The 27,603-nt window shown below is 38.5% G+C and overlaps 1 protein-coding gene across 1 annotated transcript in view; it reads left to right on the top strand.

Moving 5' to 3' along the window:
• Positions 1-27,603, top strand: part of AVL9 (AVL9 cell migration associated) — a 207,990-nt gene that overhangs the window by 36,095 nt on the left and 144,292 nt on the right. The window contains exon 2 of the mRNA XM_029589795.1: positions 22,742-22,862. Coding sequence (XP_029445655.1) covers positions 22,742-22,862 — 121 coding nt within the window. The remainder of the gene's footprint in view (positions 1-22,741; positions 22,863-27,603) is intronic.

Genomic DNA, 27,603 nt, shown 5'->3' with positions numbered 1-27,603 from the left:
CCCTTTCTGCAGAACATTCCCAGTTCCTAACAAATCTAAAACCCTCTTCCCTGAACCATTGTCTTGTCCATGCAATGAGACTCTAGAACTCAGCCTGCCTCTGGGGTTCTGTGCATGGAACGAGGAACATTTTTGAGAATGCAGCCTGGAGGTTCTGGATTTCAGTTTCCTACCTAAGAGCCTAAATTTAACCTCCAGAACCTTCCTCCTGCACTTTCCTATGTCATTGATACCCACATGTACCATGACATTCTGCTCCTCCCCAGCATTCTCTAAAGTTTTATCTAGATGCCTTGATTCAGCTTTGGCCCAAGGGCAGGTTACTGTATGTAGTCCCATCTTGGCTGTTGATAGACAACGTAATAAAGAGGGTGGAAAATCACACCTCAAAGGTGATACTGGTGGATCCGGATTGGCCAAGGAGACTGTGATATGCAGACCTAATAAGGCTGCTAGCAGGGATGCCCCTGCAGCTTCCCAAAGACCAGGAGTTGTTCTGGCAAAGTCCAATATCCATAAAGGACCCATTTCCATGTTATCTTATGGCCTGGCTCTTGAAAGGGCTTGGCTGCAAAGCAGAGGATACTTGCAGGTAGTAGTGGCAGCTATGCTGAAAGCTTGTAAGAACTCACTTTGTAAGCCTATATAGGTTTTGGAGACAGTCCTACTGTCAGGGGAAAAAGGAATTTCTCCATTGACGTTGGATATCTCATGAATCTTACATTTTCTACAGAAACATCTGGACATGGACTTAGATGTCAATTCTATGAGGGTGCAAGTGGCAGCAATATCTTGTTGATTTTAGGTTCCATTTTAGGAGTTATTATCCAGGAAAAGATCTGGGTGTCATAGTTGATATTACATTGAAATCATTGGTTCAGTGTACTGTGGTGGTCAAAAAAGCAAACAGAATGTTAGGAATTATTAGGAAGGGAATGGCAAAACAGAGGATTGATTGTCTCTGTATCACTCCATGGTTAGACTGCACCTTGAATACTACGTGCAGTTCTAGTCGCCTCATCTCAAAAAAAGATATAGTTGCACTGGAGAAAATACAGAGAAAGGCGACCAAAATGATAGTGTATGGAACAGCTCCCCTGTGAGGAAAGGCTAAACAGGTTAGGGCTGTTCAGCTTTTATAAGAAACGGCTGAGGGGGGAATATGATTGAGGTCTACAAAATCATGAAAAGACTTGAATGGGTAAATGTGAAACAGTTATTTACTCTTTTTTGGATAATACAAGGACTAGGAGGCACTCCATGAAGTTAGCAAGTAGCACATTTAAAACACATTGGAGGAAATTCTTTTTCACTCAGTGTATAATTAAGCTCTGGAATTCATTGCCAGAGGATGTGGTTAAGGCAGTTTCTGTAGCTGGGTTTAAGAGAGGTTTGAATAAGTTCCTAGAGGAGAAGTCCATAAATTGTTATTAATAGGGAATAACCACTGCTTATTGCCAGCATTAGTAGCCTGGAATCTATTTAATGTTTGGGTACTTGTCAGATACTTGTGCCTTGGATTGGTCACTGTTGGATGAACACAAAAGGAATAGATGCCGTTATCTTTTCCAAATACTTTATTGATGCAGAGACGTTCCAGATAAATTGCCCGACTCTGGCCGAGTTTCGCGGCCTTCTAGCCGCTGCCTCAGGGGCTACAAATAAACAATCAGTATTGAGCAAATAAATATCTCACAATAGATATTGAGCAAATAAATATCTCACAATAGATATATTATTAAGATCTTATAAATATTAAAAAGAAATTTATATAAATCAATAAACATCTTTTTTAAACATTATAAAGATCTAAATTTAAAATCAGACTAATGAATTTCAATAAAAAAGTTAAAATACATAAATACACATAGAAATAAATACATAAATAAATAACAGTGATGTTAGACAATAACCTTTAGACAATACTTTACCTCCAAAATTCAAATCATTAATAATGTTTGATCCACTCAAATCAGATAATGTGCCAACGATGATAAAACAACTAGAAGAGAAATAACCACCATTGCAATATGTGTCAGTTTCACAAAAAACTTAATATATTTCAAACAACAAATTACCACATATGCATATCTCAAAATATGATATTAAAATAAACCAGCACACCAAATAGTAAAACTATTGTAAAAAATTAATTAATTATATAAAATCTGTCATACAAAAATCTATTATATAAAAATTATTATATAAAAATACAATAAAAATTCAGCTAGAGAGTGTTTCTAACATCAGAGGATGTTCTGACTAAAAACAGAATATATAACAGCGAACTGCTAATGATGTATAAGATACTCACTTAATGATAAGCTACCGCTAAAAATAAAAAACGTAATAAGCTATTAATTATAATAGAGGCTAACTATCAATGATACAAAAAACTTAGAAATATTGATGTTTAAAAATGTATCTAAGCTCAATTTTGCATATGAACCACAATCTTCGCTATTTAACTAGTATAAACCGCGCTTTGGTAGCCATTTTCAAATGCTAATTTTGGCGCCAAAAATTCTTAACAATCTTGACAAACCAAAGCCAAGTAAGTTCTCAATTATATGGAAAAAACTCTATAGATAGTATGAATTTGAATTTAAAATAGCAAAGGAATAGTTAATATATCGATTTTTACACTTCACTGAAATTATGCACTGCGGTCTAAGAAATTAGTGTTATCGGAATCCTCTCTAGTGCGAACTAGTGATGGCTGTGTTTGTCAGCGTTGCGGTTGCAGAAACCATGTTCATGTTATCTTTAGATCCAGAATTATATTCCAAAGTATGATCTCTGCTGTGCAACAATTGCAAGCCTTGTCTCAATAAATAATTTAAAGCACCAAATTCGAAGAATCAGATAGTGTCTAAACAACAAAATATATAATTAAAAACTACTGCTAGAGTCAATAGCTGTTAGTAATTGATTATCAATAATATATAAAACATCAAATATTGCAACATGTAGCATAAACTATTTTAAAATTACCTTCACAACGATGGGTCCAAACACAGATTTGTGTGTAAACCGCAGTCTCTGCTATACAGCTAATGTGAGCTGTCTTTCGGTAGCCATTTTTAAAGTGTCACTTTTGGCGCCGAAAAAATATCACAAAGGGGGCGTGGTTAGTATCTATTCGAAACATGTCAATCACAAAGGGGGTGTGGTTGGTGTCCCGATTCTTACACTTTTTTCGGACTGTGCACTGCGGTACATGAAAAACTTCTTCAATGAAATAAGCATATTAAACTAATCAGAGGCTGTTAATATACAAACGTTGCCTTTCATATATTAACGTTCACAAAATGGGCGTGATAGTTATCTAAATACTGATATTTCAATAAAATTGTAGAAACACTCTCCAGTGAAAAGAAAGTGGAACTTTAAATAACTACTGTTCACAACTTTCCTAACAACAATCCAATGTATTGGTGTGGTGTGTATTTCAATAATATAAAAATCAAAAAAGATATAAAAAAGCATATGTAATAAATATTACCAAAAATTAATTTAAAATTTTTGTAAAAATTCACATGTCTATAGTGGTTGTACTCATAAAATAACATAAATAAAATATATGGCACTAAAACAGTTGTAAAAGTGCTGGTGGCACAAAAAACAAAGATCATAAAAAAACTGACAAATCTGACTCCATATTTAAACCATGTGGTACTACAGTATTAAATTCAAAAATATATTTTTGCTCAATTTGTAGTAGCAATTTATCCAAGTCACCACCTCTCCAGCTTAAATGTGGTTGTTGGATCACACAGAATTTGAAATCTTCAAATTTATGACCATTTTCGATGCAATGATCAACCAACGGTTTTGAGCTTATATTTCTTTTAATACTGCTCTTATGTTCTAGAATCCGTTTGTTAAATTCTCTGATAGTTTTACCAACGTACAATTTATTACATGGACAGATAGCTATATATACCACTCCTTTGCTTTTGCAGTTTGTAAAGGAGAAAAGTTTAAAATCTGTATTACATCCAGGTATCTTTAAAGAATTAGTCTTCATATTTACTTTGCATACTATGCAGTTCCCACATGGGCGGTGACCTGGCGGTCTTTTATCATAAATGATTTTCCTGGGTAAAGCAGAAGGTGCCAAGATATCTTTGAGATTCTTATCTTTCTTGTTGGCTATCATGATCCCTTTATTCTTAAAAAATGGTAAAACTTGTACTATTGGTCAAAACTTCCTCAGAATGGTACTAATTTGATAATTTTTTCGCCTTATTTAAACCATTATTCACAGTTTTTGAGACTTAGACGTTTATGCACAACTGAAGAAATTTTTGATGAAAGATCAACACAGATGAAACAGAGATTTCTAGAAAAAGATTATCCGTTACAATTTGTACAAAATGGTTTAAATAAGGCGAAAAAACAAGATAGGCGAGCCTTATTGAAAGTAGGAAAGAAATCTGAAAAAGCTAAGGATCGCTTTGTTTGTCCTATCACGTTTACACATTTGTCTTATCAAATTAGTACCATTCTGAGGAAGTTTTGGCCAATAGTACAAGTTTTACCATTTTTTAAGAATAAAGGGATCATGATAGCCAACAAGAAAGATAAGAATCTCAAAGATATCTTGGCACCTTCTGCTTTACCCAGGAAAATCATTTATGATAAAAGACCGCCAGGTCACCGCCCATGTGGGAACTGCATAGTATGCAAAGTAAATATGAAGACTAATTCTTTAAAGATACCTGGATGTAATACAGATTTTAAACTTTTCTCCTTTACAAACTGCAAAAGCAAAGGAGTGGTATATATAGCTATCTGTCCATGTAATAAATTGTACGTTGGTAAAACTATCAGAGAATTTAACAAACGGATTCTAGAACATAAGAGCAGTATTAAAAGAAATATAAGCTCAAAACCGTTGGTTGATCATTGCATCGAAAATGGTCATAAATTTGAAGATTTCAAATTCTGTGTGATCCAACAACCACATTTAAGCTGGAGAGGTGGTGACTTGGATAAATTGCTACTACAAATTGAGCAAAAATATATTTTTGAATTTAATACTGTAGTACCACATGGTTTAAATATGGAGTCAGATTTGTCAGTTTTTTTATGATCTTTGTTTTTTGTGCCACCAGCACTTTTACAACTGTTTTAGTGCCATATATTTTATTTATGTTATTTTATGAGTACAACCACTATAGACATGTGAATTTTTACAAAAAATTTTAAATTAATTTTTGGTAATATTTATTACATATGCTTTTTTATATCTTTTTTGATTTTTATATTATTGAAATACACACCACACCAATACATTGGATTGTTGTTAGGAAAGTTGTGAACAGTAGTTATTTAAAGTTCCACTTTCTTTTCACTGGAGAGTGTTTCTACAATTTTATTGAAATATCAGTATTTAGATAACTATCACGCCCATTTTGTGAACGTTAATATATGAAAGGCAACGTTTGTATATTAACAGCCTCTGATTAGTTTAATATGCTTATTTCATTGAAGAAGTTTTTCATGTACCGCAGTGCACAGTCCGAAAAAAGTGTAAGAATCGGGACACCAACCACACCCCCTTTGTGATTGACATGTTTCGAATAGATACTAACCACGCCCCCTTTGTGATATTTTTTCGGCGCCAAAAGTGACACTTTAAAAATGGCTACCGAAAGACAGCTCACATTAGCTGTATAGCAGAGACTGCGGTTTACACACAAATCTGTGTTTGGACCCATCGTTGTGAAGGTAATTTTAAAATAGTTTATGCTACATGTTGCAATATTTGATGTTTTATATATTATTGATAATCAATTACTAACAGCTATTGACTCTAGCAGTAGTTTTTAATTATATATTTTGTTGTTTAGACACTATCTGATTCTTCGAATTTGGTGCTTTAAATTATTTATTGAGACAAGGCTTGCAATTGTTGCACAGCAGAGATCATACTTTGGAATATAATTCTGGATCTAAAGATAACATGAACATGGTTTCTGCAACCGCAACGCTGACAAACACAGCCATCACTAGTTCGCACTAGAGAGGATTCCGATAACACTAATTTCTTAGACCGCAGTGCATAATTTCAGTGAAGTGTAAAAATCGATATATTAACTATTCCTTTGCTATTTTAAATTCAAATTCATACTATCTATAGAGTTTTTTCCATATAATTGAGAACTTACTTGGCTTTGGTTTGTCAAGATTGTTAAGAATTTTTGGCGCCAAAATTAGCATTTGAAAATGGCTACCAAAGCGCGGTTTATACTAGTTAAATAGCGAAGATTGTGGTTCATATGCAAAATTGAGCTTAGATACATTTTTAAACATCAATATTTCTAAGTTTTTTGTATCATTGATAGTTAGCCTCTATTATAATTAATAGCTTATTACGTTTTTTATTTTTAGCGGTAGCTTATCATTAAGTGAGTATCTTATACATCATTAGCAGTTCGCTGTTATATATTCTGTTTTTAGTCAGAACATCCTCTGATGTTAGAAACACTCTCTAGCTGAATTTTTATTGTATTTTTATATAATAATTTTTATATAATAGATTTTTGTATGACAGATTTTTATATAATTAATTAATTTTTTACAATAGTTTTACTATTTGGTGTGCTGGTTTATTTTAATATCATATTTTGAGATATGCATATGTGGTAATTTGTTGTTTGAAATATATTAAGTTTTTTGTGAAACTGACACATATTGCAATGGTGGTTATTTCTCTTCTAGTTGTTTTATCATCGTTGGCACATTATCTGATTTGAGTGGATCAAACATTATTAATGATTTGAATTTTGGAGGTAAAGCATTGTCTAAAGGTTATTGTCTAACGTCACTGTTATTTATTTATGTATTTATTTCTATGTGTATTTATGTATTTTAACTTTTTTATTGAAATTCATTAGTCTGATTTTAAATTTAGATCTTTATAATGTTTAAAAAAGATGTTTATTGATTTATATAAATTTCTTTTTAATATTTATAAGATCTTAATAATATATCTATTGTGAGATATTTATTTGCTCAATATCTATTGTGAGATATTTATTTGCTCAATACTGATTGTTTATTTGTAGCCCCTGAGGCAGCGGCTAGAAGGCCGCGAAACTCGGCCAGAGTCGGGCAATTTATCTGGAACGTCTCTGCATCAATAAAGTATTTGGAAAAGATAACGGCATCTATTCCTTTTGTGTTCACTTGACGGTATCATAGATCGCCTACCTCTTTGTTTTCTTGGTCACTGTTGGAGACAGGATACTGGACTGGATGGAACCTTGGTCTGACCCAGTATTGTATATCTTATGTTCTTATGTAAAGACCGCATTAAGGGCACCCAGGTTGCAGCACATCAGAGGTAGTGTGTTTTCTGAGAAGGGCAAGGTGGATTCAACTGTCCTTCAGGCCGATCGCTCCTCAGTGGGACCTTAACTTGGTCCTTAGAGCATTGGAAAGTGTGTCCTTTGAGCCTTTGAAGCAAGCATCCATCAAGGATCTGTCACTAAAGGCTGCCTTCCTGGTAGCAATCTGCTGAGCCAGATGCATCTCTGAGTTGCAGGTCCTCTCATGTAGAGAGATCTACTTAATAATATCCTCGCATTCAATCATCTTTAAGCTGGAAGTCTCCCTTCTATTTGAATCACAATGGTGCTGTCCATTTTCAGGAGGAGGGAATGTAAAAGAGAGAGTAGTCTTTATCTCCTGGACATATGCCAAGTAATATATATTAAAGTACTTTGAAGGTGACTTACCCCTTCAGGAAGTCAGACAGGCTGTTCATGCTCTTCAGAGGACCATGTAAGGGAGAAGCGGCCTCCAAGGCCACATAGCAAGATGGACTCTTGAGAGTCCATTTCTGTGGAATGTATACTTAATGGTAGGCAAGTTTCGGGGGCATTCCATGCCCACTTTTCTTGTACAGGTGTCATCCTGGGTAGAAGCAAGCATCATCTCTCCCCAGGTGACATCTGTAGGGTCACTACTTGGTCATCCCTGCACTCATTCTTCAAGAACTACAGGCTACATGATCAGGCAAAAGAGAAATTGGTCTTTGGGACCAGGATCCTTAGAGCAACCCTGTCTTTCTCCCACCCATCCTAGTGGGTAACTTTTGTATTTCTGGTCTAGCAGATGAAAAGGAAGGTAAAAATTCTTACGATAATAATCTTTCTTTGATTCCTGCTAGATTATTCCTGGGTGGGGCCTGCACTACAGGGACCTCAAGTAGAGTAGTAGTCTCAAAAGGTTATCAGTCTTTTCTCTCTTTCTCTCTCTCTCTCTCTCTCACTACCCTTCCATTTTTCCTTTCCCTCTTTGTCACCCCCGCCCAAGGGAGGGTGACCTCGAGGGACAAAAAAAAAAGGGGGCAAAGAAGGAGGTTGCTGGCAAGGACCATGTCCTCTCTTCTGACCAGAAGGGAGGTCATGGAAAAGGGTATGCCCTCTGTCTCCAACAGCTGAGGAATGGGCAAATCCCAAGAGTAATGGACTGATCTAGCAGGACTCAAGGAAAGAAAATTCAGGTAAGAACAATTTTACTATAGCCTATTGTGGAACATTTAGAGTCAGAAGAAATGAATGTGCAATTTCCTGTAAGTTCCTGTTGGGCAAGATCAGGTGTACAGATAGCACAGCTTTTCAGCTAGCCATGCAACTTCCTAGTGAGTGCAGGAAACTAATAAGCAGGAGGGTCTTGGTGTATTCAGCACTTTTTCTGTTGACACAAACCCTGTAACATGCTGCGCTACTACTTTTTCCCCCTGTCCCCCACCACAGTGCTAGTTCTCTAATTTTCTCCCCCCTTTATTTCCCTGGTTCCTTTCATTATGCTTGCTTTTGTTTTGTCTGCTTGTAGGCAGTTTGCCAAGACTTTTTACAATAGAAAGAAAAGCTCTTCTGGGTGTTGATAGTTAATTACTGAACAGGTGGAAGACCAAGCAAATTTTGCCCCTTCATAAAACATGCACCTGCTGTCACCCTTAACCTCTTTGCCAGCTGTTTTGCTGTCCATATGGGGTTACATTTCCCAGTGTATGCTTTTCTGGCACTTAGTCATGCACAAATGCTTTCCTATAGTTGTATTTTCACACAGAAGGCAACTGGTGAAGATTATAGCTTATTGCTCACAATAGACTATTCTTCCGGGAGAACTAACCTGCAAGGTATCGCATCTGCTGTGTCAAGCTTAATAGGGTGCTTGCATTCTGTTGAGAAATGTGTGTCTTAATGATTGTTTAGCCAGTGATCTATGTATCTATATATTTGTGTTTATATGAAAGAAAAAATTCCCCTAAATGTTTCATTAAATCAGTTAGCTATATTTTCTTTGCTCCTGAACAATTGCACATTTTTGTAAACTCGAGGAAATCCTTGGTATTTAGTCCTCTAGCTGCGTCAGTAAATTAGAACGAATATGGTTTTGTTCTCCGTATTCTTATCTATCATGTTAAAGTGATTTCCTGATTTTTCTTCACTTTTTGATTTCTCTTGTTTTCTGTCTCTAATATTACCGTTTTGTTTGAGTCTAATCAAGATTGGATGGCTACTTTGAATGGTATTTGATTTCATTTATTTGCACTGATGTTTCCCTAATGCTTTGCTCAGAAAACATGTTCTTTATTAAATAATTAAAATGCATACATAAAAAGGAAAAAAAATTCCCAAAAAATCTTTTAGTGCATTCTTAAACTTCCATTACGTAGTTTCTGTTTTAAGCAAAGCTGTGGAATTAGTGAAGGGACTGTGCCCAACAATTACAAATTTTGCACGCTGTTTTAAATTCTGCAAAATGATGCATATTGTATTTGTCAAAATAATAAAATCACTGAATAATTTAAACTAGAGTGTAGAAAAATATTACTCAGCTGTTGCATTGTCTAGCTTTATTGCAAGCCACTGTTTCCTCTTCCTGCCTGCTTTCATGGATGATACAGCTGCTGTCTTCTGGTTTGCATGGACCCAATGCTGTGGTTACTGTCCATGCTCTTTTTCCTGCTGTTGGCTAAAGCCAGGTCCAAGCTACAGTATGGCAGCCAGAGGCAATCACATTTTGTGCCAAAATGTAAAATTCTGTAATGCAGCGGAATTATGCACTGGCATACAATTCCCCAGAAGTGTAGAATTGGTGCAATGATGAAGCAACCATTGCTGGCCAGTCAGATGTGATTAGTCTCAACTGTATTTGGTGCCCTTGCCCATCACAAAGCCTCACTGGAATTAAAATCAAACCAAAAAGTCCACTTTACTGTAAGAATAAAGCAAAATGCTAATAATGTATTCCATGAACATTTGATATAGTTGTCAGTGAGATGCAGATTTTATGCTCACATTTCTTTCTGAGTTCTGTCATGTCATAAGATAGAGCTTTTGTTTCCGTTGTACATAACATTGGATAGCTAAAGAATCTAAAATACATTCAGCAATATCTTGTACAATTGCTGTATGTGATAAATATGAAATGACAGTGAGGTCACTGGTAGGAAGGTAGTGAGCACAAGAGGAAATGACCTGCTGAGGGATAGTACTGCATAAAGCGGAACCTCCTGGAAGTTACTTTGCCTACCTAAGTAGCAAATATTTTTTTTCCTTTCTTAAATAAAAGCATTCTCTTTTAGTGTTGTCATACTGTAAAAATCCTCAGGTAGTGGAATTTTTTTTTTTTTTATATATATTTCTTTATTGTATTTTTCATATAATTATAAAGCAATCTTTCATTCATTTCAAATTACAACATTTGAAATTCAAAATACATTTCTTCACAATTCAGCAATTTAAGGTTATACATTGAACAGAAAAAACTTTACTAAAAGCAATCATATGTTGAATTGTAATCATAATTAGTAAATTTTTCATCAGGAGTATTTAATACTACATCTGAGAGTCATTGTAAAGAAACATAAAAGGAGAAATAAGCCAATAATATTTACCAGAATAGGTACTTTCCACAGTTTATATTTTTTATTACCTGTCTCCTAGGTTACCACTGGGGAAGAGGTGATTGGTTCTCTAGCAACGATGAATTGGGTCAGTTGTTCCACGAGATTAAAGCAAAAGGATTCATTACCCCTTTTAATCAAACATCTACATGGATATTTCAATAGAAATGAAAAACCCAGTGCTAAAACTCTGGGTTTTAATAATAGAAATTCTCTACGTTTACTACGGGTAGCTGGTGCCAAATCAGGAAATATTTTTACATCCTGTCCCATAAAAGAGACTGGAAATTTTTGAAAATAGTGTCTCATTAATTTAGAAATATCTCCAGTGGTAACAAATGATACAATTAGAGTATTCCTGTCAAGGACTTGTAAAATTGAATCCTCCAAAAAGCCAGTTAGGTTTTCTGGAATAGTTACTATTGGATCTGTAGATCTCTTTTTAACAAAGAAACATGTGTTAATAAAAGGAATATCATTTTCTGTAAATCCAAGTATCTCAGACAGGAATCTCTTTAAAGAAATAAAAACAGTTTCACCTAAAATTTTAGGAAAATTAATAATCCTGACATTTAAGTGTCTTACGTTGTTTTCCAAATATTCTAAACGTTTAGTGCATGTAAGATAGTCAGTAACCAGCTTATTATTCACAGATTGTACCATTTCTACATTCTTCTCGATTATATTAACTCTAGTAGAAAGTCCAATAACTTGATTTTGCATAGTGGACACTTGTTGTTGCAAGTTAGAAGCTACATTATCAAGTTTCCCTTCCAACCTATTCACTGTAGCGTTTAAACTGCTCACCAGGTCCCAGATGGCTCCCAATGTAACTGTCTCTGGCCTTGTTGTTGATAGGCATATTTCCACGGGGATATCGGTTAGAGGAGGTCGTTGTTGTGGACCTGCTTCGGACACTGAGGGTTCCCCTATTTCTAGAGGAACTTCCTCATTTCCTTTTACTCCCGGTATCAAAGCGGAGGTTTCTCCCTCAGATAAAATATTTTGCTCCACTTCTTCTGTGGGCAAAGATTCAGTTCCTCCACTCGTACCACGTTGGAAAGGAGACGGACGGTAGATAGGACTAAGAGAAGCCTCTTCCTGGGGGGCCACTTGTTCTCCTACCAAGTGGCCTCCAAAGGAATCCTCAGCGTTTTCTTTTTTAAACTGGGTCATATAGCGATCTATCTCTAATTGCAATAGGGGAGGTAGGGGTTCTGAGGGGAACACCCTCACCTTCCCTTTTCTCTTAGCAGGCATTTTACAATCCGAAATATGAGAGATAAACGCTTTATTTAGTACCTGTTATCCAATGACCTCAGTTGGAGACACAGACGTAAGGTTTCCCCTTGATCCGTCGTAATCCGGACTAAGCCGGACAAAGCCGTGCGCACCCCTTAGGTGCGCACCCCTTAGGTGCGCACCCCTTAGGTGCGCACCCCTTAGGTGCGCACCCCTTAGGTGCGCACGGCTTTGGTGACGCGCCGGCGGCGGTGATGCGCCGCTGTCGCTGCATTTTTGTGGCTCACGGCTCCCGGCTCCTCCCACTCACAGCAGCAAGGGCGGGTTGTTGGTCCGGTCCCGGAAGGGGACCTAGCAGCTGGTCTCCGGCTCCTCCTGGATGCCGCCGCGGCGTTTTTGTGGCTCACGGCTCCCGGCTCCTCCCACTCGCAGCAGCAAGGGCGGGTTGTTGGTCCGGTCCCGGAAGGGGACCTAGCAGCTGGTCTCCGGCCAGGTAGTGGAATTTTATTGATATTACCATGTTAATGATTGTCTGCTATGTGAACAGTTATGATGTCTAATGGGAAATGCTGGTACAAGGTGTCATAAATATGATTGACAAAAAACCTCTAGTATAAGGCTTCAAAAATCCTCCTTGTTAATTCTATAACTCAAAACACTGCTCCAAAAAGGAGGAATTATATTTTACCCTTGCTAACACACAAATATTTTTTTTTTTTGGGAAATTGTATCAGAATGATTGTGCCTTCACAGTCGCCTGGCTCTTGCCCTTACAGGGCTACAACCAGTATCGTGTATATGGCACACAAAGTCACCTCATTTACTCTTTCCCAGTTTCTTATTTTAAAAACCCCATCACGTGATTCACTATTAAAAACCTATCTCTCGTGCAACATTTAAATTTTTACCCACACCTAAGTGCTCTCCTCAAAAGATTTCTTTCAAATTCTCAGTTTTTGATCAATTCAAATCTCAAAAACATTTAAATGCTTATCTCAGTTCTTTACGCTGTTCATTCAGTTCACAGTGCCGCTATGTGTATGTATTTATTTAAAATCTTTTCTATACCGTCGTTTAGCTAGATGCCGTCACAACAGTTCACAATAAGGCACATAACTTCTTGTTGCATAAAATGCCTTAAATTATATCAACTAAACAGGTGTCATCAAAATACTGTAACATAATTTCATAATAAATATTAATTGGTGGATGTGTTAAGTCATGTCCAATTCTATTTTTATCAACTATGAGATAAATTAATACTTAAATCTAGTCCTTTGTTGTTGAAAGAAAAATAAAATACACACACTTGAGAAAGAAGGTATGTGTGGGAGTTCTACTGACCGCATCCTACATTTCCCTGGATTTTAATTTCACAAAATATCTCTCATGGGGGACATTGTCAAAATAGGCAAAATAGGCTAACAATTTGGGTAGACTTACATAAGACTCTCAAAAGTCAAATATCAAAACAAATATGAATGATACGATTGATATTTTGTGATTTATTCAGATGAAACATTGGTTTTTGATATGACATGTTTTTGTAAAGATTGGCATATTGTCATTGTTTAATATTACACCAAAAAAGCAAAGAGCAGAAAATTGAAAGAGTCCAATACTTCGTAGAGTGATAAACAAGTTCCTTATTTTTATTATTATTGTCCTTTTAAAGCGGCTACTCCCAGAGCTCAAGTAGAATAAATCAGTTTTCTACCAGGTCCCCCGACACGGACCATCTTTCGCTTAGAGCTGCATCGGGAGGGACTGAGTACAGTGTATTATTTCAACCACTTCACTCAGGTCCTGTTTAATGTAAAGGGAGAGCCAATAATAATAAAAATAAGGAACTTGTTTAACACTCTATGAAGTATTGGACTCTTTCAATTTTCTGCTCTTTGCTTTTTTGGTGTGCTTATTCACGATTGGAGAGCAGATTTCCTCCCATTAGTGTGTTGCATTGTTTAATATTAACAATTTTATGGTATGAATGTGGAGTGAGTGGTTTTGGATTTTATATTTTGTATTTTTCTAAGAAGTGATAATAAATGATTCTAAGAAGTGATAATAAATGAGTGTATTTTTCTAAGAAGTTTGTGTGATATATGGTGAGAATTTTTTCACTCTCATTCATCGTATTTGTTTTGGACATTGTCAAAAGCCTTCTGAAAATCTAAATATAGTGTATTAACCGGCTCTTCTTTTTCTACATGTTTATTTCCACCTTTAAAAATTTGGTAAGGTAAGAAAGACATCTCTTTGCTAAAATGGTGTTGACTCTTCCCCATTAAGCCATGGTCAGTAATTTTGTTTTTAAGGATAGCTTCTACTATTCTATTTTGCCTGGCACAAATATTGGACTCACTGGTGTAGTTTTCTGGATCACCCTTGGAGCCCTTTGCAAAAATGGGCAACACATTATCCACCCGTCAGTATTCAGGTATTGTGAGTATTTTAAAAGCTAAATTACAGATTACTAGAAATAAAAAAGATCAAACCAGTATCCCACCCTACGGACACCATTCCCACCAAAGCACTTCTAACAATTCCTAATACCATCGCCAAACCCTTAGCGGACATCAACTGCTCCCTCTCTTCTGGCACAGTCCCAGACACCCTTAAGCATGCAGTTGTCAAACCCCTCCTAAAAAAAAAATCACTTGACTCCCAATGACCCAGCCAATTACAGTCCCATATCTAACCTCCCTTTTATCACTAAAATCATGGAAAAGGTGGTCAACTCCCAACTCATGGATTACCTAGACAGCAACAACATTCTTCACCCATCTCAATTTGGTTTTCGTAAGCACTTCAAATGGAAACCCTCTTACTCACCCTCACTGACTCCCTCCTCAAAGGCCTAGATCAAGGTCACTGCTACATTCTTGCCCTCCTCGACATCTCATCAGCATTTGACACAATAAGCCACAACCTCCTCCTCTCTCGCCTATCTGACATTGGCATTTCAGTCTCAGCCCTCCTTTGGTTTAAATCCTACCTGGCCAATAGACAATTCTCTGTCAAAATAAGCAACTCCGAATCCACACACTTCTGCCTCACCCAAGGTGTGCCTCAAGGTTCCTCCCTCTCCTCCACCCTATTTAATATATACCTCACTCCCCTCTGTCAGCTCCTATCCAACCTCGGCCTCAAATTTTACATCTACGCAGATGATGTTCAAATCATCATACCAATACAAGAATCCATCTCCAATTCACTAAAATTCTGGGAGAAATGTCTCACTTCCATAAACACCCTTCTCACAAATCTCCACCTCGCCCTTAATACCACTAAGACTGAACTTCTCTTTATATCCAACCAACAAATTCCCAAGCCCTCCCTTTCTAGCGACCCGGCATACAGTACTATCTCCTCACAGCCCTTCATACGAGATCATGGTGTTCTGATTGACCAGCAACTAAATCTGAAAAAACACATCAACATCGTCTAAAAGGAAGGCTTCTATAAGCTCAATATCATGAAAAAACTCAAATCCTTACTCCACACCCATGATTTCCGAACCGTCATACAGGCGACCCTCTCAACTAAAATGGACTACTGCAACTCCCTTTTTCTAGGCCTCCCCTACTCTACCATAAAACAGCTACAAATGCTGCAGAACACCGTTGCTGGAATCCTTACTAATACCCGCAAATCCGACCACATAACCCCCATCCTTAAAGATCTCCATTGGCTCCCGATACCCTCACACATCCTCTATAAAACCCTTACCATTATTCACAAATCCATCTACAATCACAACTCCAACTGGCTTGACGAGCCTCTCCTTTTCATCCCCTCCAACCGCCCCACCAGAGCAACCCTGAAAGATACTCTCCACATCCCATCCCTTAAAAATGCACACCTCACCTTCATCAGGGATCAAGCTCTTTCCATTGTAGGCTCCACCCGTTGGAACTCACTACCTATGGATCTCTGCCTCGAGCTTTGCTCCATCAAATTCAAGCTAAAGACCTGGCTCTTCAAACAGGCATACCCAGATTAGGTCTCTGTGCAGTAATCCCATCGCTTCATTACTGCCTCTAAGTCATTAATTGTTACATTCTTTAAGTTAACATGTTTCTCTCCAGTTAAATTCTCCAGTTCCTCTCTCCTTTTCTTTCCCTTGACTTCTGGTTTAATTGCAGTCCCCCTCCCCTTCCCTGTTCTATGTACTTTCTACCTGCAGTTCGATGTAAACCGATATGATGTAACCACTAATATCGGTATAAAAAGGTTTCTAAATAAATAATAAATAAATAAAATGGTTTAGCAGTTTCATGATTGAAGTCTTTTAGAGCTCTGAGGTGGATATCATCCAGTCCTGGTGACTTGTTACTCTTTAGTTTGTCAATTTGATCTATTACATCTTCTATCATTACAGAAAGTTGTTTCTCTTGGTCAGAATCATCACTAACAAATAAGGTGTCTGGTGTGGATATGGTTCCAACATCCTCCTCAGTAAAGATCAAGGCAAATAATTCATTCAGTTTTTCTGCTATTTACTTGTTCTCCCTGAGCATGCCTTTTACCTCTTAGCAGCTCAACTGACTCCCTGATTCTTAATGAAATGTGATACTTTACAATAAAAATGCATCTTGCAAGCCCACAAATAAAGGCTTAAACAACAACAAAAAAAGAATAGAAAGGATATAAAGTAAGTGGGTGCGCTGTATTCATAGGTGAAGCAATGGGAAACAGGGATGAAATGAGTCCAAAAATCAGTATGTGATTACTAAATCTGTATGGAAAGTAAAAATGAAAAGCTGTTTCAAGATAAATGTCCTGTTCATTTTGTGAGTTGATAACTTCTGTGGTCTGTGTTGTGTGTGTTATAGTATGTGTCAGTTGTTTGGGTTGTTGGCATGGATGTATACACTTTTATTTGCTTAATATTCATTCTTATGACATGAATAAGTAAAGTAAATAATTGTGCTCTGGGCAGTTACAAACCACAGTTACACCCTACAAGGTAAACTGGATTTTCTGTAAGACCATATCATTTATAACATTCTCACAACAGTGTCACTGACTAGAATGCTAAATTTACTTGCACTATGGAAACTTTATTAAAATTTTGCAGTCTACTGAAGGTTTTTTTTTTCTTTTATTTTTATTCCTTGCTTGTCACTTGATTACGTCTATCTATGCATATTCCAAAGAAGGGAAAAGAGGGAATTACTATTCAAAGGAATTATGAGCAACATCACGTTAGATTTTCAATTATTAAATCATTTGACACCCATAAGCCATCAATTATGCATGCACCTCCTCTCTTTTCCATTTGCTAACTATCAACGAACACATGAACTACAGATAGTTGTTATATATAGACCTCCTGATAAAACCCCCTCCTTCCTCACTGACTTACTCCTGGGCTTTCCTTTTTTCTTTGACCCGCTTTCCCACTCCCTTATTCTAAGAAACTATTTTCCACATGGCGAACTCTTCTGACCCTTATGCCTCAAAGCCTCTTGTCCTAACCTCTTCCTTTGGTCCACAATTAGCTTCTAGCCAATTAGTCTCTAGCACCACTACTCATCAACATAACCATTGCCATTACCTGATCCTCTCTAACTCTTCCCCTATCTGACCATTATTTCATATCCATAACATTTAACCATCCTCCACCTTAATCTCGATTAGCCCACACAAACATCTTTGGAAAATCCAATCTATTGACTTGTGTCCTCCCTATACTATTTCCTCTCTCCTATCTTCCACAAATCCATCAGACTGTGTCAACAAGGCTATACTTCTCTAGGATTCCATATTTTCCTTGACTTTGGACACACACCACTTCTCCTCCATACTGTAAAACCCTGACTTACCTCTACCGTTTGCTTCTTACACGACTGCACTCACTCTGCAGAACACCTGTGATACAATTACCATTGTCATACTGATTTCATAGATTTCACAATAATGCTTACCTTCTTTCAATCAGCCATCACACTCATCAAGCAAAAGTACTGTCCATCTTGGCTGCCAACCTCCATCCATCTATTCATTACATTTTTCTTCAAAAACAGAATTACTCATCATCTCTAATCAGCCTGAACGTTTCACTCTCCCCATGCGACAGAACACTCCTCAGAATTCAACCACAGCCCTCTCTCAGCCCCAGTATGTAAGAGACCTAGGTGTCTTCATAGATCAGCACCTAAGTTTTAAACCCCACATCAAAGCTCTCCTAAAGGGGGGTTTCTATAAACTAAACATCCTAAAAAAACTCAAACCCCTCCTCCACACTCACGATTTCCGCACAGTCATACAGACCACTATGCTCACGAAACTAGATTATTGTAACTCCCTGCTACTAGGACTCCCTGCCACCACCATCAAACCCCTTCAGATTTTACAAAATTCCATGGCTAGAATCATAACCAGCACGCGTAAAAGGGACCACATCACCCCCATCCTAAAGGACCTACATTGGCTGCCCATCTCCTTCCGCTCACAATACAAAACTCACCATCCTTCACAACTCCCTACATAAACACAATCACACCTGGCTCGATGAAATGCCTCATTACCGCTCTTCTGACCGCCCCACAAGAACAACCCATACAGGCACTCTCCACACCCCATCCCTCAAATCAGCACATTCAACTCATACCAGAGGGAGAGCTTTCTCCGTCGCTGGCCCCACCCTCTGGAACTCTCTCCCCACCCTCCTACGCCAAGAGACATCCTTCCACAATTTCAAGAAAGGAGTCAAGACATGGCTTTTCCGACAGGCCTACCCCGACACAAACCAAACTTAATATCTCCCCCCTCAGCTCCTCCCTGCTCAACCTTACATCCCCTGCTCCCCCGCCTCTCAGCTCCTCCCTGCTCGGCCATCCACCCTCACTCCCCCTCCGCCCCACCTATCCCCATCCCCTCCCCCCCCCCCCCCCCCCAGCCACCCTTCGATCCCTTTGCCACCCGGCCGCCACCAAATCCCCCAGTATTCCTCTTTCCCTCTACACCTCCAGTATACCCTTGAAATAATCTATATCCTAGTGAATACAGTCGCCCAGTTAATACGGCCGGTTTTTCAACACTTCGGTAGTACTACTTAAGTTAATGGTACCTGTACATACTTCAACTGTACATAGTCTCCCCCTTCTCTATTTTATTTTTTGTTTTTTACTTCATCTATCTATGTCTTTTCCCCTTCCCCTCCCCATCCCCCCCTTCCCAAGGAGCAGGGTCTATTCATTATCTGTCTCTGTACAGCAATGAATACATCTGTTAAAGTGCTACACAAATCATGATAATCAAGTTCTGTTATTTTGGAACAAACAAGAATAAATTACAAAAGCAGTTCCAGATACATAAAGGACATTTTCCAAGCATTCTTTGCATTTGCTATCATTTTGGTGATCTTCTGAATCACCACCATCTAGTCCATTCGAAGTGAGTACTTACTTTATCCCAGGACAAGCAGGATGCTAGTCCTCACATGTGGGTAACATCATTGATGGAGCCCTATGCGGGAAAACTTTGTCAAAGTTTCTAGAAACTTTTGACTGGCCCTGTGAGGCCACTGAGCATGCCCAGCATGCCATAATATTCTCTGCCACAGGGGTTTCTCTTCAGTCTTTATTTTTCCGCACTGCTGTAAGCTTCATGGAGCAAGGAGCCTTGTGAGTTTTTCTCACAGTCAGGTGAGAAAAACAGTCAGATGGCTAAAGAATTGGGCGGCAGATTCAGCGTCCAAGACCAGGCTACCCTTTAAGGGGAGGCTCCTGTTTGGAGAAGACCGAGAAAAGATGGTCAAAGACTGGGGAGGTTCAAGGCCCCAAAGGTTATGAGAAGAAGAGCCCAGAGGCTTCGCTAAGGGAAGCAATTGGAGACAGTGGCCCAGGGAGTAAAAACAGGGGCAGTAGAGGTCAGATCTCTCGCCTAGTCAGGATCCCGGGCAGATCTCAGCCCTTTTGGGAGAATAGAAGATTTTCAAAGGAAGGGACCCCTCGAGCCCCCCCCCCCTCCCAGCGACAAAACCATACAATGACGGGGAGCAGGCCTGCTCCATGATTCCCCAGGTAGGGGGCAGATTACAGATCTTTTATCAGAAGTGGGCCAAAACAACAAAGGACCAGTGGACATAATAGGCAAAGGATTTTACCCAGAATTAAGATTCACCTTTGAAAGATTTCTTTGCTTCCTCCCCATTCAAGGCAAGCAGGGAGACACGGTCATGCAGACGTTAGGTTAGTTCAGCTGTAAGCCATTATACTGGGACCTTCCGGTCAGGAAAGCACAGGAATATACTCCATTTATTTCCTAGTACCAAAAAAGGAAGAAAACATTTTGGCCATTGCTGGACCTAAAGCAAGTAAACAGGGCCATTTCCGCATGGAATCACTGGCTACAATAAAAGAGGCCGTAAGAACAGGGGAATTCCTGGCAGCCTTAGATCTGTCAGAAGCATATTTTCATATTCCCATCAAGAGAGAATTCCAGCATTACTTATGCTTCAAGTTAGCCGGTCAGCATTACCAGTTCAGGGCACTCTCCTTTGGACTGGCCACGGCATCAAGGACCTTTACAAAGATGATGGTAGTAGTGGTGTCCTTAAGGAAGGAAGGGGGTCAAAGTGCTCCCTTACCTGAACAACTGGCTAATAAGAGCAGACTACCTGCAGGAAGGCAGACAGGCCACATTCATGTCCTGGAGAAATTGGGCTGGATGGTGAACAGGGCAAAGAACCAGTTTCAGCCGTCTAGTGTACTTAGGGGTACTTTTCAACACCAAATTAGGGAGAGTATATCTGACCGACAGAAGGATAGGGAAGTTGCAGGAGCAAATTTGATAATGTTATGATCACTATTGGCAAGCAGCCCCACCATCATTACCTCTCTCACCAAATCCTGTGCTCTTCTAAGAATTAGTTCTAAAATAGCTCCCTCTCTGGTCTATTCCTGAACCAATTGCTCCTTAAAGCTGTCATTTATTCCATCCAGGAACATTTTCTCTAGTATGTCCTGATGTAACATTTACCCAGTTAATATTGGGGTAATTGAAATCTCCCATTATTACTGCACTACCAATTTGGTTAGCTTCCCTAATTTCTCTTAGCATTTCATCATTTGTCTTATCATTTTGGCCAAGTGAACGGTAGTATACCCCTACCGCTTTACTCTTCCCTGACAGATATGGGAATTCTACCCATAAAAATTCTATTGTGAATTTAGTCTTTTTGCAAGATCTTTATGCTGTTGGACTCTGCCATCCCGGACATAAAACGCCCCCCTCCCCCCCACCAAGTTGCTCCTCCCTATCATTAGGATATAATTTGTACATTGGTATAGTAGTTTCCCATTGTTTATCCTCCTTCCACCATGTCTCTGAGATACCAATTAGGTCCATCTCATCATTCACTGCTATACACTCTGTCTCCCATCTTACTTCTGGACTTTTGGCTTTGGCATACAGACATTTCAAAGCGTGTTTTTTGTTTGTATTTACAACCTGCTTTTCAATTGACAGGGATAACATAGAATCTTTTAGTTTAGGTGATTCTTTACTTATAGGCACATGGACTACTTTTGCTTTTATTGGAACCTCTCTGTTGGGATATGCTAACTCTCCTGCTACATGATCTAGTTCAGGATTTCCCAAACTGTGAGTCAAATGGGGTAACAAAACCTAAAGCTAGCATCACATGTGCCTCAAATAGCAGACCTCTTCAGGCACTAGCAGCAGCATTAATAGTGAAAGTCAGCATTGGGCCTGCGTGTCAGTATTCACAAGCCCTGCAGTGGCACTGCCCTTGTATGAGTTTCTGTGGTAACGAGAAGCCCTACAGGAAGAGGGATCAGAGCTGCTGCAGGGCCATGAACTTCCACTAGCTCGAAGGCCCTATTTTGACTTTAATTAGTAATACTGCTTCCATTTGCAGATCACTCACAGGCTTGGAACTAACCATAAAGGTAGACCTGAGTGTGCATAGATAAGTGGAGATTGTCAGTGCTCCTCTCTTCTCACCTACCATTGAACTTACACAAGAGAAAAATGTTGCCCCTGGGGGAATAATGTGAGAGGAAGATGAAAAGATCTATTGGGGATTATAAGAAGGACTTGGGGTGAGAGACAATAAGCTGAGGGAATGTGAAAAGGACTGGAGGATATGGTTTGGAAGAAGAATGGAGGTTGAGAGGGGCTCAATGAAGTGCAGCGAAGGTGAGGAGTGATTGTTTGGAGGGGGAACCGTGCCCCTGCTAATTTGTTTTGGGTGCCATCTGGGTCATGTGAATTTTAAGTGGTAAAATGGGGTCACATTGGCTAGAAGTTTGGGAAGCCCTGATCTAGTTGTTGAACTCGAGTAAAAATACAGACTAAAGATTTAAATCTGTGTACTCTTAATGTTTCTCCCCTGTTCATTTATATAACAGGCCATGTGTTACTTTACTATATTTGTGTTTGTTGTTAAATCTTGACCAAGGTTTAGGATTCTCTCCTGGAGTTACTAGATCTGCTAGCTAAGTCTGACTTTCCCTTTGCCTTGAGAGAGGTGTTATGTGGCCTCTCCCTTTATTTTTATTCATAAGAATGAATGTATTGCTTTGTTTCTTTTAGGTTGAATTCTCCTATCCTCCACTAATTCCAGAAGAGGGACATGACAGCCATAGTTTGCCAGAAGAATGGAAGTACTTACCGTTCCTTGCCCTGCCAGATGGAGCCCACAACTACCAAGAAGGTACAGCATTTATCAAAATAAAGAACTGGGAGTAACTATAGTAGCCAGAAACATGTATTAAAGTGTATGTGGCATGCAGGAGTTTAATAGTAAATAACTCTGAGAACTGACCTAGCTTTAGATCACTATAATTAATGGTAAGAAATTAGTACTCAAATTTATAGCATTACTTACATATTGGTCAACTATGTCCTCCCCTGTGTGCATGTAATATCCATATTAAGTGGTCTGGATTTTTTTTTTAATCAACTCTTGATATGTTTCTAGATCCGCTTTGTCTGTTACCTTGCTTTTCTAGTGCTTTTCAAAAATTTCAAACTCTATTTTGATTTGTGCATTTGTCCATTTATCACACGTGTATTGTGGATGAAGGCTGAGAAATAACCCAAGTGTGTGTAACACTTGTTATAAGTCTCACTTTTAGGAATCATATTGAAAACAAATGTCAAGAAAATGAAGACTATAGCTATGCTTGTATGAAACCTATCCAGTGCAGCTTGAGGAGCTGACATGGAGGTCCTTTGACTGCACTAGTTCTAGTCTGCTTCAGCACTATACACCAGTGTGGGCAACAAGCAATAATATTCAGAAAGTAAATGTCCAGGTTAATTGTGTGTTATGAACATTAAACTAGCACATTGAAATTTCCCCCAACTATCTTTCCTGGCTGACATCAGGCTTGTCAATCTCTGCCAAGGTAATGCAATTTTAAAACAGCTGAAGATAATCTGAGAGCATTCAGAGGTTCAGTACATGAGTCTGCTCAGTCTTTCACATTAACTGAGATCCCGTAACCCAAATTGAGAGAGTTTGACGCAAATAGAAACAAGTTGTCCCATTGTTGAATGTTGGCGTGCACTGTGGAACTCCACTGATTCATTTCAGTAAGATCTTGGGCGGCTCATTATTATTTCTATGTGGAAGGAAGTTATTTCTATGTATGCATATTTTTGAGATAAGTGGTCTAGCAGCTGAGGCTGCCCATTCTACTGTTCAGAAAACCTTTAGCCAACTTATGCACTCTAGTCTTAGACTTTGTAGATTTTAATGTTGAAGTTTATTATATCAGGTGCCCATTGCTATGGGTATCTAATTTGTGTGGTCGTAATAAATGGCAACATCTTTTTTATCAAATCAGTGTGTATGTATATATGTATGTGTATATGTATATACACATACACATACATACATACCCTGGTGACATGTATTTCACTGAAGACTTATCTAGTTTTATATAACTAGATAAGTCTTATGAGTCAATGAAATACTTGTCTTATAAGTCTTATGAGTCAATGAAATACTTGTCACCAGGGTTTCATGCTCCCTCTCCCCCCCCCCCTCCCCCCACCCTGTGCAGTGGCAGTCATCCTTCCTCTTCCTGAAGCCTGAGCATATCACTTTTATGAAGTGTTCATGTGCCATCTGTCCTTTAGCACATAAGCAGACTGTTCATTTTTAAAAAAATGTTACTAATATAACAATGGTCAAAAATCAGTAGCAGATGGTTGCTAGTTACTTGCCTTAAAAAATGTGTCACTGCTAATATAACCCATCGTGTAATTTGGCAGGGAATGAAATGTTGCTATGTGACATCTCCAGAATGCTCATATGTGGGGTTTTCTCATATCAGGCTTTCCAAAAACATTGGACACAATGTATAGCAGAGTCAAACTGGAGATACCTTTGAACATCTTAACTCTGTTCTCTTTATAGCACCAATGTCTCCTTGTTGAAAAATGGCATTTTGCTAAAAGTTTTTAAAGGCATGTTAAACTGCAATAAGTGAACTATGGAGACATTTTAAAAAAACGTGGTTTACATTTAATTTACTGAGACCTTGTGGTTATGAGCATGATTACCACTTCTAAAGCATTAAAGTGCTGTCCTCTGTTACAGCAGGTGACAACATTTACTTTTGCCCTATGTAAGAGACTGTGTTGCTTTAAAACAAATAAATGCCTGTATAGTAAACTTTGTTCATAACTAAATTAAATTTATTCCCATAAAGTCAATCTTTAGGGTTTTTTATTTCTTAATGGGAGGTATGGTCCTTTTTCTGGCCAGAATCCTTCATAATCTCAATGGGGATTGACAGGGAGTTGACGGAAGATGTTTGGTGCATCCTATGTTGAGCAAAAGTAGTTTTGCTGCCAATAAAAGAAACTTCATCGCCCTCTTTCCCCTTTCTCTCCCCTATGTTATACGAGTTCTCTGTCTTGGCTGAAAGGCAATCAGTCATACAACTTGAGCATAAAAGATCAAAATAAATCTTGTGCATTTTTGTTATCGCCATCAAACTTTGTTGTAGTGTAACCTAATTCTAACAAATATATGAGCACTCCAGCAAGTTAGTTGTAATGGTGCATATATTCTGCTTCCCATGTAGGTAGTATGCTGTATATTGTTGCTTCATCAGCCCAGGGCCATGATTGCAAGCTCAAATAAAAATACACTTGTAAATTAAAAGTTTTCAGTTCATTGAGAACCAACAACATGCATTAGCAGTAAGAATCCATTGTGATTTGAACACACTTTTGGATTTGGGTTTTAAGTTTAATTACTCGCCTTTTCAGTTCAGAATTCAAGGCGAGTTACAAATTTAGCTCCCAGCCCCAGAGGATTTACATTCTAAGGCTTTGTAATAAGGTATGCTCAACTGTGGGCACATGGTAACAAATGGTTATGGGGTAGATTTTTAAAGTTTTATGCGCGGGCGTAGATTTGTTTCCGCAACCCCGCGCACATGTTATAAAATCCAGGGTCGGCACGCGCAGGGGGTGCAAAATTGTGCAACCTGTGCATGCCGAGCAGCCTGCCTCCATTCCCTCCGAGGCCGCTCCGAAATCGGAGCGGTCTCGGAGGGAATGTTTTTTCCGATCCCCCCGCCCACCTTTGTTCAGAAAGTTATGCCTGCCGGCGCGCCATTCCCCGGCCCGGGGGCTGGTTCGGAGGCCATGGTCATGCCCCTGAATGCCACACGCCCCCCCCCCCAAGCAAAGCCCCGGGACTTGTGCGCAAGTCCCCTGCCGCATAAATCCGGCTGGATTTACGCGTGCAGGGCTTTTAAAATCTGCCCCATGTGTACATTTTTGTGCACACAGTTTTACTAACGATTTAAGAGTTTAGCGTACAAAAATGTGCAACAAACTTAAGTAAAAATGTGTGTGCAAATGAATGCTCTTTCATGCATATCTTAATTTAATCAAGGCATTATTACAACCAATGCAGAGGTGCATAGATTTGACTGGTATTTTCTTAACACTAGAAATTTAGCTTCTGGATAGAGTTGGAGTAATGTTTCCGGGGCTAATGTTAAGTCTGCAGGCTTAACCTGGAGTTAGTGGAATGAGGATCTTGTAGCCAGGATTTATACGCATAAAACATGATTTATGCGCACAAATCATGTGATATGTACAGAGAACATTCTTTATGTGCGTTAAACATATTTTTGTACACGTTTTCAAATGAATGTACTTCTTAAAACTCCTGATGCATTAGCATATCATTAGCTTATTGCATCATGAGTTAACTCTTGTTTTATCAAGTGAGTAAAGAAAATGACCAGCTGGACCATTGGACGATCGAGGGGTAAAAGGGGCACTAAGGAGAACAAGACCATGGTGGAGAGATGAAATAAATTCTTTGCTTAGGTCTTTACCAAGGAAAATGTAAGGCGATACCCATGCCAGAAGTGATATTTAAAGGTGATGATGCAGAGGACCTGAAACAAATCTCAGTGAACCTAGAAGATGTAATAGGGCAAATTGACAAACTAAAGAGTAGCAAACTGCCTAGACCAAATGGTATACATTCCAGAATGCTAAAAGAACTGAAAAATGAAATTGCAGATCTGCTATTAGTAATCTGTAAACTGTCATTAAAATCAGTTACAGTACCAGAAGATTGGAGGGTGGCCAACGTAACCCCAGTTTTTTAAAAAAGGATTCCAGGGGTGATCCGGAAAACTGCAGACCACTGAGTCTGATGTCAGTGCTGGGAAAAATGTTTGAAACTATAAAAACAAGATTACTGAACATATTGATAGTCATAGTTTAATGAGACAAAGCCAACATGGGTTTAGCCAAGGAAAGGCTTGCCTCTTTCCCAATTGTTTTCTCTTGCTTTTCTAATATTGCTTTTAAATTGGTTTTTTGTTTGATGTATTTAAATTAGCAAGATCAAGGAAAGCTGTGAAAAGTTATCACTCAACCATTTCATTTTTTATCTACTTTATTTTCTCTTGTATTCCTTCTTTTTAATAAGCTTACAAACTTAGTTATATTTCCATCTTAGTTTATAAAACCCATCTGTGCCTCTCAGACAAATCAGATATGATATGCTGAAGGCAGGTAGTTTTATTGTTTAGGAAGTGGTTATTATGAGGGATGAGTTAGGATAGTGTTGGAGCTTCAGTAGGGATTGTTTTTGTGTTATGTGCTTGAATTTATATACATTTTATTTTAATATGTACATCGCTGCAAACTTTTATGGAGTGGCAATATATAAATGTAAACTGGTCAATCATACTGCAATTTACAGGCCACATTTAATCTCGCTGATCAACTGTGCTCTAAGTTTTCAGTTTGTTAACCTACTGATCTATTAGTATTTCTTAATCTCTAAAGAGTTGATGCAAACTGAACAAGTAGGAATTTCACAATAAACTGAAATCTATAGATGAATAAATCCAGCACTACCAATCCTATAGTCCTCCCGACTTCAACAAATCACAGTATATTGT

Source organism: Rhinatrema bivittatum, chromosome 2 (genome assembly GCF_901001135.1).
Source record: "Rhinatrema bivittatum chromosome 2, aRhiBiv1.1, whole genome shotgun sequence".
Lineage (NCBI taxonomy): Eukaryota > Metazoa > Chordata > Amphibia > Gymnophiona > Rhinatrematidae > Rhinatrema > Rhinatrema bivittatum.
This window is presented reverse-complemented; position numbering and strand designations above follow the sequence as displayed.